General features: G+C 40.5%; 2 protein-coding genes across 4 annotated transcripts; both read right to left on the reverse strand.

Moving 5' to 3' along the window:
- Positions 1 to 137: 137 nt before the first annotated feature.
- Positions 138 to 8,249, reverse strand: c5h5orf34 (chromosome 5 C5orf34 homolog). Its single transcript, XM_048243868.1, has 12 exons — positions 7,791 to 8,249; positions 7,608 to 7,697; positions 6,892 to 7,514; positions 6,617 to 6,709; positions 6,370 to 6,490; positions 4,553 to 4,644; positions 4,364 to 4,433; positions 3,655 to 3,813; positions 2,357 to 2,478; positions 2,114 to 2,230; positions 1,655 to 1,695; positions 138 to 1,237 (listed from the first exon to the last, which is right to left on the reverse strand). The coding sequence occupies exons 1-12, from the start codon at positions 7,989 to 7,991 to the stop codon at positions 1,038 to 1,040; spliced, it is 1,929 nt and encodes a 642-aa protein (XP_048099825.1). The 5' UTR covers positions 7,992 to 8,249; the 3' UTR covers positions 138 to 1,037.
- A 116-nt stretch (positions 8,250 to 8,365) lies between these two features.
- On the reverse strand, positions 8,366 to 16,063 carry paip1 (poly(A) binding protein interacting protein 1). 3 transcript variants are annotated; one of them, XM_048244339.1, is made up of 11 exons: positions 15,669 to 16,063; positions 14,678 to 14,829; positions 14,290 to 14,487; positions 13,778 to 13,890; positions 12,784 to 12,895; positions 12,336 to 12,461; positions 11,784 to 11,890; positions 10,919 to 11,039; positions 10,685 to 10,739; positions 10,497 to 10,569; positions 8,366 to 9,448 (listed from the first exon to the last, which is right to left on the reverse strand). In XM_048244339.1, exons 1-11 carry the CDS (start codon positions 15,868 to 15,870, stop codon positions 9,358 to 9,360), a joined length of 1,350 nt encoding a protein of 449 aa, XP_048100296.1. In that variant the 5' UTR covers positions 15,871 to 16,063; the 3' UTR covers positions 8,366 to 9,357. The 3 variants fall into 3 exon arrangements, with proteins under 3 accessions (XP_048100296.1, XP_048100295.1, XP_048100294.1); XM_048244338.1 differs by having other exon boundaries at positions 10,919 to 11,036; positions 15,663 to 16,063; XM_048244337.1 differs by having other exon boundaries at positions 15,663 to 16,062.
- Between the last annotated feature and the right edge of the window lie 28 nt (positions 16,064 to 16,091).

The raw sequence follows: 16,091 nt of genomic DNA on the forward strand, positions 1-16,091 counted from the left end.
TTCCTCTGTGGATATCATAAGGTAAGTGATTTTTAAGACACACTCTATGTTTCATTATCTTACCAAAACTTACAAATTACTATCGCCATAAATATAATATCTCCAAGTAAAACAAACGTGCACTGACTTTAATGTCATTCTGCATGAAGGCAGGAGAGCTTGTTACACAAATGTTACTCCTTCTACAATTACATTGATTTTTGTTTTTATTATTACATTTTGTAAATTCGTAAACACTTTTTATTCATTAAAAACAAAACAGTTAAAAAGCAGAGCAATGGAATAAGAAAAGTGTAATTGTAGCACAGACTGTATACCGACAGTATTAACAGAACAACCATCCTAATGCAACACACAAATCATGCGTTCCCAATTTAGTGCATTATGCTTGTTATACCTACCAGTGCTAGTCTTTAATGTCTTTAAACACTCCATGTACAATGTTGTATGTGATGGAACCATGCTTTTTTTACCCTCATCAATCCAAATAAAACTATCCTAATTCACCTGCCAGATACCCTTAATGTACCGCCTGCAGTAACCTTTCACATATCCAACAAATTCATTAGGAGCACTATTAAGAATCTTCAATAGAGTGCACTCACCATGATGAAATCAACCAGGATCAGAACTCGATGTAGGTTTCAAAAAGACCCAGTCTAAATGGTACAACCCATAGACTGTATATATACAGTATACAGTCTATGGTACAACCACTTACTTCCGCCTTTCTTCTTCCTTGTAGGTGAGGCCATGTTACCAGCTTTTAATTAACTTTTCACAACTCAAAAAAAGGAAGAGGCTGTAAACCACAAACACTGACATAAATGGGTTTGGATATCCTTGAGATTCTCCATGTTGTTCTCTATACCACTGTTGAATAACTAATGAAATACACTTCCCGTTCGTCAACCGTCCCTGTCTTCGGTGTTAAGGTACAGTATGTAGACTCCGGGGACAGTAATTCCCAGTAAACACTCCTTACTGGTCATCCATTCTGCAGACAATAGATCTTGTGATTGTAAAATACCCCTTGTTCATACTGGACTATTGCTGGCATACTCTTTGTGTGAAAGTAGGGTCTCAATGTCCTTTATGGCCTTCGATGTTTTCTGGAGGGCATCAGAGATGCTGCTCTTGCCGACAGAGTAAATGGTGCCACTAGAGGTTCTGGAATCCTTGCTGGGAACTGAAGAGATTCTGTTAGTTCTGATGAGGTGGCTGTTCTCCAACAGAACTGATGATCGTTTGTTAAAGAATGCTTCTCAATGACTATCCTATTTCAATCTATCAATGATGAAATTCCATACAATAGAAGTTTGCTATGTTTTCCAGGTCAAGGCCCCCTTAGTTGAAAGAGACACAGCTGAGGAAGTGACCCTCCTATTATCCTACAAATCATATAAAATTGTGTTGCTTATAAACCGAGCTAACAATAGTGTGTTGGGTGGCCTAAAGTGACAAGTATGAAATTACTTTATAATGGTTTATACAATGGTTACAAACGTATGATCACTGACAGATTTATATCTGCTGAACTTTGTTTTATGTCATTCTTTTTCTGGAAGAAACATTTGGCGGACGCCCTACAGTAACCCTCAGTACCTTCTCTTCAAGATCTCTCAAGATCTCTACTATACAATATCAAGGATACAGTTAAATCTCTTGATCTTCTCCAGTTCTGCTACCACAGATCTGAAACGAGATGAAAATGATGAAAATGAAAGATCAGCAAAGGTGCAATCCAACAGAGTATGGCTCAGAGTTGTTCTAACCGTCTAGTAACTCCTTCAGCAGATCGACATTAATCAAAGCACAGAAACCTGAACAATTTGGGGCAGGCTATATAAGTAATAAAACCCTAGTAACTATCTAGAGGAGCATTCAGACAAGTGGAAGTTAAACTAAATTTGTTAAGCCGGCCCTTGAGTTGGATCAGCTCCAACTTTTAATTGGCTCTTTCTTGATCATCAAACTGAATCGAAATCGGGTCAATAGTATCTGTGTAATCACACTTACAGAAGGACAAACAGAGAAACCACACTGGAAACATAATCTCCTTGGGGTGGATAAGAACTAATGAATGACACATAATGGCCTGTTAGACCATTACCTGCTGCATGTTGTTTTGCTACTCTGCACCTGGACAGGTTCTGGGGAGTAAGCCTGGTCGGGGCTGAGACACGTCTGCTGAACCCAACAACACCATTCAACTGAGAGCGACAAATATCTGCAACGCACATGAGACAGTATATGAATGCTTTTCGAAAATGTAAAAAGTCACTAAAGAAAACTGTAACAAAAACAATTGAAGAAGATAACTTAAAAATGTAAGTATTATTATGAAAATATCTACTTGTGGTATGGTCCTGGGGTCTCAGCTTGCACCAAGAGTTGTTGTCCACTGGGCAAAGTCAGCTGACACCAGCTACAAGGCTGCTGTACTTCTGATTGCATCTGGTGGGCCTGACCAAGTTTCTGTAACAGGTCAAATTAGATATGTGTCAAAGTCAGAACAACACTGACACTCCACAGTATACATATCGAGGGCTTCATTTGTGGGGGAGCCAGAGGGAGCTCTGCTGGACCTCGGAGTTTAAGCCTCTTGAGCTCCCCCTCCTGTAGCGGACAATTTGATATCATTGTATAGTGGCTGGTACTGTAATGGTTCTGTACCCCCTATAAAACAGTTCACAGGTAAACCATGCGTTGAAATTATTTATTAATATTATATTTATATTATATTAACCTATTCATGTGTATTGGAAAAAAACATCTTTGCGCACTACTCAGCTTGACCACCTGATGTTTTACAAACTAGATGTACCGCAAAGCGCATCTCAGTCCTGCACATCCTCTCCACAAAAATAAATCATGCTTGTCAATTTATCTCCATCTCCTACTGCATCCCCTACTCTTGCAAATGAGTAAATGAGTGTGTGCATGGGTGTGTTTGCTTTTGTGTATATGTGTGCTTCTGTGTGTGTGTGTGTTTGCTTGTGAGTGTGTGTGGGGGATAATGGTGTGTGAGTGTGTTTGTGAGTACAGTATGTGTGTGTGTGTGTGTATGTGTGTGTGCGCATGTGTCTTTATGTGTGTGTGTTTGTGTGTGCCTGCGTGCATGCCTGCATGTTTGTGTGTGTGAGTGCATGCATGCGTGTGTGTGCGTATGTGTCTTTATGTGTGTGTGTGCGTACGTGCTTGTGAGTGCATGTGTGAGTTTGCGTGTGTGTTCAGGTGTGCGTGCATGCGTCTGTGCATGAGTGTGCGTGAGAGTGTGTGTGTGTGTGTGCGAGTATGTGCACTGGGCATACACATACATTAACAGAGAAAGACCATGTGAGAAAAACAGGGGATTCCAAGGCACTCTCAATTGGTTCTCTCAAAGGTTAAAAGGCCTTTATTTTGTTGGCTTGGTTACATTTAAACCTTTAAAAAAACTCTGACGCGTTTCGGCAAACAAGCCTTCATCAGGGAGTCAAAAAAAGAGTCGTTTTTTTTTTTTGACTCCCTGATGTTTTTCTCTCATCTACATTTTCCCATCCAAAGAGCACCTCAAACAAACAAATTTGAGTCCAGGAAGCGCTCCTAGACAGACATTTTTAGAGAAAGACCATGTGTTTGTATAGGTGATGGACTGTATGCATCACTTACCTGTGCTTGTGTGATCGTGTTAATCTTCCACATTGTGTGCACCTTGACCCCATCAAGAAAAGTGATTTCAGCACTACCGTCAGAAAATGCCAGAAAATGCCCCCAGTCTGGCCTGTGTGCTTCCTGGACAAGCTTCAGGGGCTCGGAAATGTTCACTTCCTGTGTAGTAGGAATCAAGAGATGCCAATTTTATATCTGAAGATTACATTTTGGAGTAATATCCAATTATCACACCAACAATGTGTCGATACCATATGTAACAATACTTGATATCGATAACAATAACAATGATATCATGATAGTCAATTGTCAATTTTGTGATACTCAATACATTGACAGAAAATCATCTATCCTATGATTCATCCTAATATCTGTGCAACTGAAGAAAAGTAGGCAAAACACTCTTAAATAGGCATAAACTGTGTATTTAATGTACAACAAAGTTAACATAGTTTTTTGCAGAGTATGCCATTTTCTCCCAGTTAGCTTCTTCTTCATTACAAGATTACTCTCATTCATTCATGTGATATGCACCATGAGAAGTCATGAAGTAGTGACTAGTACATCAAATTGGTCCATTTATTTGGAGCACCAAACGATATTTGGTCCTAGTGTATCGATAACGTAATAGAAAGCATCTGTCAATACACTATTTCCATATCCAATAAATTGTTCCACCCCAGGTTGTGACCGTGACGGCAAGATTTACCTTCTTCCAACAGCAGTTTATGTACGCCAGTTTCAGAGAGTCTTTGGCTTGGTTGTAACACTCCAAAATCCTATCAAAACAGATATATATTTTTCTTTTAAAAAATACACAATGCTAATGTCATATGCAAAAATATGGTCATATGCAAAAAATGACAGCACAATATCTTACATGTCGTCACAGACCCACCTGTTAGCACGCATCACCACTGAAGACACCGAGTATTTCTGGCCTGGGATGTCTGGTGGAAGGTTGCTCAGATAGTAGGTGCTCTCCATGTTCTGCCAACAGACAATAATTCTTATTAGTATTAGAACTCCAATGATTGTTCCGCAAATTTGTTTTTGCATAGCGATATTATGGTTCTGATCATGTATACAGTGTGTATATAAGAGTTTATATAGAGTGTGTGCGTGTGTGTGTGTATGCGTGTGTAGTCTGTGTGCGTGTGAATAACGTAGTTTACTTCATAATACAGCACAAACAGGATAGTGTGAGATACTTGCCTAAATTCTAAATGTTGTATTCTACTTTTGGACATGTTTCCTCTTCAGTTGAGGTCAGGTTTTTTTTTTTTTTAATCACCGAATAGTCAGTGGCTTTATGATTTCTGGGGCCGTATTCACAAAGAATTTTAAGGCTAAAAGTAGCTCCTAAGTGGCGAATTTAGGAGCAACTCCTAAAAATAATGGGCGTGTCACTCCTAACTTTAGGACTCCTAATTTTTTTCACTAAAAGTAATTCACGAAGCATTTTAGACCTAAAAGTAGCACCTAAGTCTGGGACAGCCTGAAAGAAGTCGAGAGGACTCCTAACTCACTAATACATATTCACAAACAGCTTTTTGTGGCATTTCACGTTGCGATGTTTTGAAATGGGTATGCGCAACAGGAGCTTCCAACCCCGAGGGAACAATTTTGCATTGTAGGCATAAAAGGGATGCTATAACGCCACCAACAACAACCAAAACTACTCATTGTCAACATGTAAATTAAATGTAACGTTTCATTGTGAATCAAATTAAAATGTTCTCCTCTTTGCAAACGTAGGCATATGGTGACAGATTAATTTAATAATGTTGCAAAGATAGCCTAGCCTACTGCATCAATCCGTAGGCCTATGTTTTATTAGGCTACTAGGCTATTTGTTTTGCCTTACTCTTTATTCATTTAGGCTAGGCCTTTTTATTCAGTTATTCATCATCTTCCGTCCTTCGCACTACTTGTGTAGCGCACGCATTCTCAGACCTGTCACTCATCATCGTAAGGGAGGTGTTTGGAATCATTCCCGCGTTACACTCATCAGCCAATCAAGGTGGTCACTTCAATTAAGCTCGTGCATGAGTAATGACGTCATCCATAGCAACGAAGACTCACTCTTAGTTTAGGAGTTGTCATTTTTCCTTACTAAGAGTAGGTCTGAAAGGCTTTGTGAATAACATTTAAGAGAAAACTCCTAGCTAAAATCTTTTAGTGAAATTTAGGAGTACTCCTAGTGGTAAGATAAAAGGCTTTGTGAATACGGCCCCTGATGTGTTGTCTAGGGCAGGGGTTCCCAAACTTTTCCACGACAAGGCCCCCCAAATACCACTAGGTTCTGGCTAAGGACCCTCTTGATGTGTTATTAAACACATCGACAATATAACGGCAAATGTAAAAATACATTAAGCTAATCCTAATAATTATTTTAGCCACAAGCACTTCGCAATGGAGCATACAGTGTGTAAAAATTGTATTTGGGGCTTTCTGTTATATGAGAGCTATCACTCTACTATTATTCCCAGTCATTATCATGGAAAATATAATGTTCAGATATGCATCACATTATTATAATGGCATTGTATAACAACCCTCATAGTAATAGGTATATTTTACATTTTTTAAATGTATTTATTTGTTGCTTTTATTTTTCTTTCCAACTTGCTGAGGCCCCCACTTTGAAAACCACTGGTCTAGGGATTCACAGCTGACAAATTAGGAATTAAGGACACATAGTTTATGACTTACATCACCAGGTCTACATCCTGCTTTGTGATGAGTAAAGTAATTTGCCAACACCCCATTTGATCTTATGACTGATCCATCTCCTGGAGAAATCTCTATGATGGGAACTGTGCCACCAATAATTCTGTTAAGCAAACATACCAAAACAAACAAAAAAATACAAATGTACATCTAAGATTATGCAGGACAATTAAACTGAAATGTATTTACTTCTCAGTGTCTGTAACAGGAATGAGCAGAAATGTCATACCGATAAATAACACCTTGACACCACAGCACTTTCACAAGGTCTGTTGCCATGCCTTCGTGTGACTCATTGAATGGTGAGGATCCAGTGTTCCATCTGCAAACAGACACAAATACACACACAAACCGTTTGTAACCAGTTTCATTGGTTGGGAGAGGATTTTTCTTTTTTATTAAAGTAAAGTTTTAAAGTAAAGCATGACATACACAATAGGGACTGTATTAATATCAGAGCAAAACTGTAGGAACTAAAGATAGGTTACATCAAAACAGTTTTACCTGTGCATGTGAGGAGAGGGACATCTAAGAGGCAGAGATTCAGGAAGGATTGACTTCAGACCAAGAGTACCATCGGTCTTTGGGGCCTGGCAAGTTTTGTTTGTGGAGGCCTCTTGTGTGTTCATGCTTCGGTTTTCACTGGATTCTCCATTCTGTGTTTTCCAGTGGCTGATGGCTAAAGACAAAGGATGGTGCCAATTTGTTGGGTAACTGGCACAAGAGTGGTGTTGAACAACAGTTGTGAAAAGATAACCATTCCCAGGTATTGCAGATTGAGACTCCCCAACTGTGATCGGTTTAATAGGTCCCTTCTGTTGACTAGATTCACAACTCCCATGGTTGTTCACCCTTTTGATTGCTTCCGATGTGGATTTGTACACAGATTTATCCCCACTGGAGACTGGGTGGCTCTGAGTTATGGAGGACTCTTCTATTTGGTGGGTCAGATGTTTCTCTCCCTGACTGACCCTGCAGCAGAATTCCACAAAAAATTCTTCCCCAGATGAAGTGAGAATAAGCTTCCCATTGCCGTCCACTGAACTCAAGATGGTTTCCCCACCTGGGCGGGTTTCAGGAGAGCCTTCTGCTGGCCAGTCAATATCTGACACAGTTGAAAGCAACCACTGGAAAGAAGGGGGGTGAGTGGCACCTCTAATTAAGCTTGGCCTACTTTTTAGTCATTAAATCAAGCGACTCAGGCAGTCACATATGAATACCTTCCGATGGTAGCTAGGAATGAGTTCCTCTGGTAAAAATGGATGTGTGGCATACTTGTTCCTGAACGTCAAAGCATCCACCAATAAAGCCTGGAAACATTTTACATCTTAGTAAGCAGGTAATTTAAGGCATGCATGAATCAAATGATCTCTTGGTTCACTGATCCAATTTACAGCACCCACCTTGTATTCACTGATAACAAACCGAGTCCTCTGTCGCACTCTTTCACTAGCCTGTAAAGGGTGGGCACTTGCGGGCCGAGCTTTTTCAAATAAAAATTCGGAACCACACGGTGATACACACAAACGGCACCCATTCGTATAATGTAGATCCACCGACTCACTTTCATACATAATCATTAGCCTTATGTTTGCCATTTCCATAGAAGGTATGTTACTCGCAAACTGACGTTTCCTTGGCAGCCTGAATAGCAGGCAAGGGCAGTTAAACAAACTAGCGACTTTTTTACATTACCATCACCGTTATTCGCCGAGTTAAAGGTCCTATTCTGATTACACTTGTCTGTTATGCATACAATTACTCTACTTTGTAACATCAAAACAGCTTCAGCTTCAAAACATGTCTCTGCTCAGTTTCTACCGAAATTCCCGCATCAAAAACAGAAAGTACTGATTGGCCCATTCACTTCTTCTTCAACCAGAGCCACTGACAAAATATCTTGCGCCACCTACTGCAGCGGAGAGTGCAGTGGAACGTTAACCACAGCCAGGGAGCCATTTAGACAAAAGACAAAAACTCTTTTATAAAGATTTATTGCAGGCAACCAATACTGTAAATAATATTTACAAAAAACTATAAAACAACATTCGTTTGCATGGGATTCGTTTGATGGTATTACCGTATAAACAATAACAGGTGATTTAAGCGAATCCACCTTGTACACTTGCAGTTTTTGCTGGCAAACTGTGCAATTCGGAGCAATGTTTCACAGGTAAGATTCAAAATTAAAATAACTTATAAATGAACTCGAGGCTGATATTTCTCTTGACCAGCAGTGCCAAAGATTCAAACTGAATACTGGTTCAGTTGAACCTGAAAAGGAAGAACAAAAAAATAAAATAAAACCCTCCCTTTTGTTCAACAACATCCAAGTTGTCAAACAATCCCACAACCAACTTTACTTTAAACTTTAAAGCTCTCTACTTGTGTCTCTATGTAAGACTTGCCTTCCATTAACTGCATGTCCAATGGAGTCTGACCACAATGCTTAACTGACTGAGTACCCATCTTAGTGAAGTGTGTAATGAAACTGATAAACAGGGTAATCCGCCACTGCAGCCAAAACTTTCTTTGGGTGTATTTGTTTCAGTTAGAAGCAGTTAGTAAGCAATCTCAAACTACACACGCACACAGTTGATGATGCTTCCCAGTTGTTTAGTTTAAAAACCTCACTCCACACTTCTCTCCTAGCATGCAACAGAGACAAAGTTCGACAATCGAAACAAATAATGAACTTTCCAATCAGTGTCGAACTTCGAACTGTTGGGCACAGTGTAACTGCACGATGGACGTTGATTGCCGCATCTTAAAAACAGAAATCCCGGCCATTAAAATCGGCAACATAACTGCTATTAAGTGCTAGATCCACACTGAACTCTACAGAAAAAAAAGATTTAACTAAAAACAGTTTCGTCTTTGTTTTGATTTTTTTGTTTCCAGTTGAAAACAATCCAGCAGGTCAAACATAAGATAGATGAGCTTGTCCACAGTCCTTAAAAATATTTCACATTACGATTTCTTTTTTCTCTCCGACTCCAAGCAGAACTTTTCGAAAGCCTCCTCAATTTCAGGATCCATCTCGTCATCCTCGGTGTCAAAACTGTAATACAAAAAAGTGTACTTAAGTATGTTTCCAATCCATAACAAGGTGTGCGCCAACTCATTAGCAATGAAATGAACCGAAAAGCGCAATGACAACATAACTGCATAGGTTCAGATCTGTGGACCCAGGCAGTGTCTGAGTGTGCTATTCAAAATTTGTGTAAACAGGGTACGAGTAGTATTGCTAAATAAACTGCAATAAACTACATCGTTTGAAGAGTTTCTCATTTAAGCTCTTACATTGCAACTGGTCTCTTAAGTCGATTGTGAGAAGTGTCAGTGTTAAAATGTTATCTTCTATGGTCAAACCAAGAGGTCAGAAAAGAATAGATTGTATTGTATTTAAAAAACGATAACTTCTGCCAGACTACAATGGAAGAGTCCTGTATTCCAGTCTGCCATACACTGTACTGACTCCAAATAAGGAGCTGCACTGATGCAGTTATATATTAATTCAACCTTTATTTATTTTCAGAAGTTCATTAAGGTTGGTCCTCATTTTTTCAGTGATGCCAATGGCTTTACTGTATAGTGCATGATACAATATACACTAAAGCCTTCAGCAAAGTTGCACTATAAATGAGCTGTAAATGTGTGATTTGTTTGATATGTTAAAAAAAAAACACATTCATCTCCCTATAAACATGGGTGGCCACTCCTCCTAGAGGACATGGGGGGAACCACACCATACATTGGATCCTCATTCATGGGGTCAAACCAATGAGAATTGTTCTAACAGGTCTGGGATGTAGAGCGGGTGGGGGGTGGGATGCTGATTTAAGCCTTGCTAAAGCCTCTTTCTCATCTGTCTGCTGACTAATCTCAAACTTGGTGTTGGGCGCTGGGCTGTGGCCCATACGCATTGTCAGCCGGACAATCACATGACTTCAGTCAAGAGGTCCCAATATGACCCGTAGGCAGAAGGCCCCCAAAAGGTCATAGCATTTATGCTGTGTAGCACAGGTTCATTCCAGAAGAGTCTGGGGACAGACTGCTGTTTGGAAAAATGAAGGGGGGGGGCACAGGTATGGATTGTTTTCACTCACGTATCATTTCCATTTTCTTCATAGTCGTCGTACCCCTCTCGATCCAGTATCTCCTGGTACTTCTCTGAATAGTCTGAAAAACAATGTTTACTTGATCAAGCCCTTTATTTAATTCCTTTGATTGATCAATCAATCAATAAATGCATATTTTATGTAGAACATTCTGGGAACATTTTGAACTCATTCACCTGGATCTGCAGCTGTGAATGGAGTGCCATCTGCAGTGTAGAATGTCGGCTCATTCTGAGAGAGAGAGAGAGAGAAAAAGAAAGAGAGAGAGGGGAGGAGAGAGAGAGAGAAAAAGAAAGAAAGAAAGAAAGAAAGAAAGAGAGATTAAATTGATGAAAAACAGAGACAGAACCTCAATGGTCAGAATCATACATACACTTTAACACTCACTGCATCCTTATTTCCACCCTTACCATGAAATAGTTTGGATCGTTGTCAGGTGTGGCCTCACTGGAGGCAGACGCCGTGTGGACTCGGCCCCAGTTACTCGACCTCAGCTCCACCAGCCGCAACAGCATCTGCTTCACATCCCTACTGGAAACACAGCCACTTTGTGTGCTCTGCTCTGTATTCACATCCCAGTAAAATTCACTCTCATCCCAGTTTGCAATATGTAGTACACAGAAACTGTATGTCCCTGGTAGCACAGTATGCAAAACTGAAGAGGTCACTTGCAATATGATAATGTCATAATAATGAGAATACAATTAAATCAAAACATTAAAATAAAGGAACAATACAAACGTATTACGGACAGTTACAATATCATGATTTGCGACAGATGGCATCAGGCAAGTGAAAACAGAGAGATAAGTACGTTGACACACAGGGCCAATCCCAAAGTGAGCCCTGAGGACTAAGGACTCACAGAATTGATCTCGGGTGCTAATTGAGTGTGTGAGTGTGAGTGAGACCACATGGGCTCAGATAGGTAGAAATGGGATTGGGACAGCACTTCACGATGTTTAATAACAAAGACATTACTGACACGTGCACCATGCACGTGTGTCGTGCTGTTGTTTACCAATGTAATTTCTGGATTTCCCTATGGTCTCCGCGGTAAACGTCACAAGGCTTTGAACTTTGGATAATTCCCTTTGGTGACGTCTGCACTGATGCAGACTCACGGAAAGGGCTCGGTAAGTGTGTACTCAAACCCTCACACCCTTTTGAAATGCGACATTGGGACAGCCCTAAGCCCTTTCGAATTTCGCAAGAACGCGCAGCAAAGTCTGTGAGTCCGGACTTTGGGATCGGGCCAATGTCATTTCCTCTAACCTGCTACAGGTAGCATCCAGCACAACATTCTCGATTCTCTGGACAAGCTCGTCCATGTCTGACTTCCCGGTCTCTTTCCAGGCATCCTCCAGCACAGAACCTGTCAGCTAACCAAGACAAGAGGTATTTAACTCAACCGATCTCAAGTGATAAAAAAAAAAAAAACCATGACCAATAGTAATGAACACTTTTAGAGTTCTGTATAGTTAAACTCTAATGGCAAACAATGCAGTGTTATCAAGTGTAAAGATTACTCAGTCTTTTAGGGGTGGGATAAAATGAAACCAGATTGCTATAAATATAAGCAGAGTGGATGTAATCGGAGCAGCTCACCCTTCTGATCAATAATGATTCATCAAAGGCATATATGGAAACAAATATGCAAAACTGAATTGGGTAATAGCCGTGAATTCACCTTAAACTCCAAAACACTTCTACTTAACTATGTGAACCATGTGAAACAGCCTCAGTGGCAGTTATTTCTAACAGATTATGTGAAGGCAGTGTCAAAACTGACAAATGTCCAAAAGGAATGAGACAGAAATGTCAAACCTTTAGCAGTTTCACTGCACAAATAAGGTTTCCATCCACAGGATTGGACATGAGTGCGATCGACAAATCCTTCAGAGCAGTGAGCAAAATCACTGCTCTAGTTGGAGGTCCTTTAGGACTTTTTACCTGATAACATACAGAACAATCGCTCTTTACAACACATCACATTCATTCAGAATATCTAGTGTAAGAAGTATAGGTACAGTACAATTCTGGAGAAAGGCTGGTAGTATTTTAGCTCAACAGCCAATAAAATGGCACCCCTCCATTCCAGACTCAAGAAGTAACATGTTGCTTGCCTGGAATTGTTAGACTCTGTCCAAGATACTATATTTATAGTTTAAAATGCCACAGCTCTATTAGAAGTACTACACCAATGGATCATTAAATAGGCCATTTTCCTTTGACAGTTCGAGAAAAATGGAAACTGCAGCAGCTATACATTTACCTCAAGGTTTAAGTACAGCTCTCCCAAAAACAACACATATGAGTGAAAGTTTTTCTGTGTCTCCTCATCCCCACGAACTGCCTGATCCCTCTGCTCATACTCAGTTCGACACCTGTAGAACAGAACACAGGTCAGACATCACAAAGCCACTTGACCACAATGGTGATGGGATCTGTGAAAACCCATCACATGGTGAAATTTCACTTAAGATTCTGATACCAGTAACATCAAGGATGGTATCCAGGATGCTCATCCAGCTACACTGGCTACCTATGGCGGCCCGCATCAAATTCAAGTCTCTAATGCTTGCCTACAAAGTAGTCTCCGGTTCTGCTCCCACCTACTTGAATGCCCTCATACAGACTTACACTACCTCCAGACCGCTCGCTCCTCTGATCTAACGACGCCTAGCTCTACCACCCGGTGCGCTCAAGCCAATCCAAACTTTTTCTCATCTGTTGTTCCTCGTTGGTGGAACACACTGCCAGTTCCTACAAGGGCAGGGACATCCTTTTCCACTTTCAAAAAACTCCTGAAGACCCAGCTCTTTAGAGAACATCTACTCTCATAGCAACACTTACAACAAGTCTTACTGATCCTAGCACTCACCAGCCGTTTTAAACTGACAAGTAACTGCTAAAAACAGCACTCACCGACGGCACTTATTCTTACTGTACTCTGTCTTTTTTTTTTTTAAACTGTCCTAAAATTGTGAGAATTGTTCTAAAACTTACTGTTTACCATGTTGTTAGTCGCTTTGGTTAAAAAGCGTCAGCCAAATGTAATGTAATGTAATGTAATGTAATGTTGCTAGGGGACGGTATCCAGGATAATGATAGGATGGTATCAGAATCTTAAGTTGGTAAAATTTTATCAGAGAGGGTTGAAACAACACAGTAATCAAGGATTTCACCATGTGATGGGTTTCCCATATCCCATTACAACTATGAATTATTATCTATGACAATGAGTTGCTATTTTTAAGGCCCTTTACCTCTTCAATAAAAGCTGACGAAAATTGCCACTGGCTGGGGAGATTGCCAAGTTATGAGAGAGATGATTGCAAAGCCTCGCCCCAGTGTAAGAGAAGTTGGGGATGGATGTGGACTGGCAAAAACAGAGACAGAGGCTGTTATTCATAACCAAACACACAAAACACAAAATTAAAATATCACACCAAACACACTATCTCTATTTACAAGTAGGACCTAATAAAAATCACACTTGACTGAGGCTAAAATTCATCAGACAACACAATGAATTTGCTCATTCAGGCAAAAGACTAAGCAATTCAACAGACAAATCCTTTCAAAATAATAAAAACTCCAAAACACTGTTGCAGGTCATGAAAGTACACTTTAAAAGTTACTTCCCTGCTAATGTGGCAACAGCGTACACAGACTGTGAAAAAAGCTCAAGCTCAAGTGGTTGCACTACAGCTTTGGGTGTTTCTTTTTGCAATATTCCAACATACTTAAAAACAAACAACTTTATCAGGGCACATACTTGGGTATAGATAAGTTCCACCAACTCCACCAGGGTTTCCTCTGTGGTTACCCATTCATTCAGGGTGGCAGTGATGTTCTCGATGTCAAACTCAAATGAGCCTGGGGAGGAGTTGAGGTGACTAAGGATTTCTTGCACCAATTCAGCCAGCGTAGATGGAGGGTAGTAGCCATCACTGCTGTCCTCATATTCCAATTCCTTTGAAACACAATGTATGTGTATAGGCATCACAAGGTTTGTCACATAGTACTTACAACCAGATTGTTACAGCAAATGTTAGGTCATGTATAATTCTGTGGTGACAAGTCACCAACATGGAACATGAGAACAGCAAACATGTCTGAAAATACATTTGGCTGCAGAAGGAAAACGAATTTACATGGATTACCTCATATGTGTAGGAGGATGGGTAAAACTCAGGTGCGTTCACTGATAGTTTAGAGCTTCCCACTACATCATCGCTGTGCAATTTTAAGGCGGTAGAAGTACTGTTTGGAGTCTGTGTAGCGTTTGATTTGGTTTTCGTTGGTCTTCTACAGTCTGAGAGGATACACAAAAGGCAAATCATGAAGGGGGGTGATCGAAATTGGGTGTTTAAAAAAACAAAATCACAAACAAGGCCTACATAATTTGCAACAAAGAATCATATCGTTATTATGATTGTGCATTTTATTGAATCACGCAACACCAAACTGTCTGTCTGAAGACACATTGCCCATGGTTTCATCTAGAAAACTTGCCATCGAAGTCATGTGATGGATTTGGCAGTGCAAGTGTAGTGTAGATCAGCGCGCTAGGCAATAGGCTAGTTTCTACCTGCTTGAAAGTCCAAAAACAGAGTTCGGCGAGGGTATTTGCCAAGCTTATGTGGCGGAGTAGGTAACAGGGACAACGCAAGCAAAGTCTGTTTCTCATACGCCTGTTTTGTGTGTCTGCTCGTGACAAGAACATTACACTTCACAATTTCAATATAAAAACAAATGTGTGAATTGACTTAAAGCGTGAACTGACTGACGCCAGTTGAGCGAGCATGTGAGATGCCGACGCTGCTAGCAGGCTAACTAGCGGGCTATTTAGGCTAGCAAGTTGTCACAAACACTAACATAGATTATGTCACTTGTGGCCTAACTGCATTAGACCGCACATAGTAACAGCAGAAGGGATTATTGCCCAATCCCAACAACTATGAATAGTCACTTGTATATCAGGTTTCTAAAGCATGTTACCAACACTATAGCTAACGTTAGCTATGGGAACTTTGGCTAGTTTGTCAATAACTAAGCATTCACCCTCAGTTTGCTAGCTCGCTAATTTAGCTTGTTAACGCTTGCTAATTTTAGATGGACTCTGAAGGAAACCAACAAAAACCTTACCCCCACCTCCTGGAGCGCTGCCTTCCAACAACGGCGGCGACGTCCGAGGCTGTCTGAGAGGTTCACGTTGGTTGAAGATTGAAGGTTTAGCGTCACCATCTCCTATCTCGGGATGTGGCGGACTGAATACCTCCCCAAGGCCGGGGCTGGTGGGTTTTCCTCGGACTCGACCAGCCCCTGGTGTTCGGTCAAAGTTGTCGGTCATCATCCGTGTTTGCGTGAGGAAACCTCAGAACCACGTTTTTATATCAACAGTCACACATTCAAAGATTTCGGTGCGATATTCACGATAGTATTACGGTTACGCTTTGCAACACTACGCTCATCTCACTTGCATATTTACTATTTCGGTTTCAGCAAAACGAAATTGACCCATGGAAATATTCCACTTCCTTTGTTTGCCGTTTCTAAGGCGGACCTGAAACTACA

Source organism: Alosa alosa, chromosome 5 (genome assembly GCF_017589495.1).
Source record: "Alosa alosa isolate M-15738 ecotype Scorff River chromosome 5, AALO_Geno_1.1, whole genome shotgun sequence".
Lineage (NCBI taxonomy): Eukaryota > Metazoa > Chordata > Actinopteri > Clupeiformes > Clupeidae > Alosa > Alosa alosa.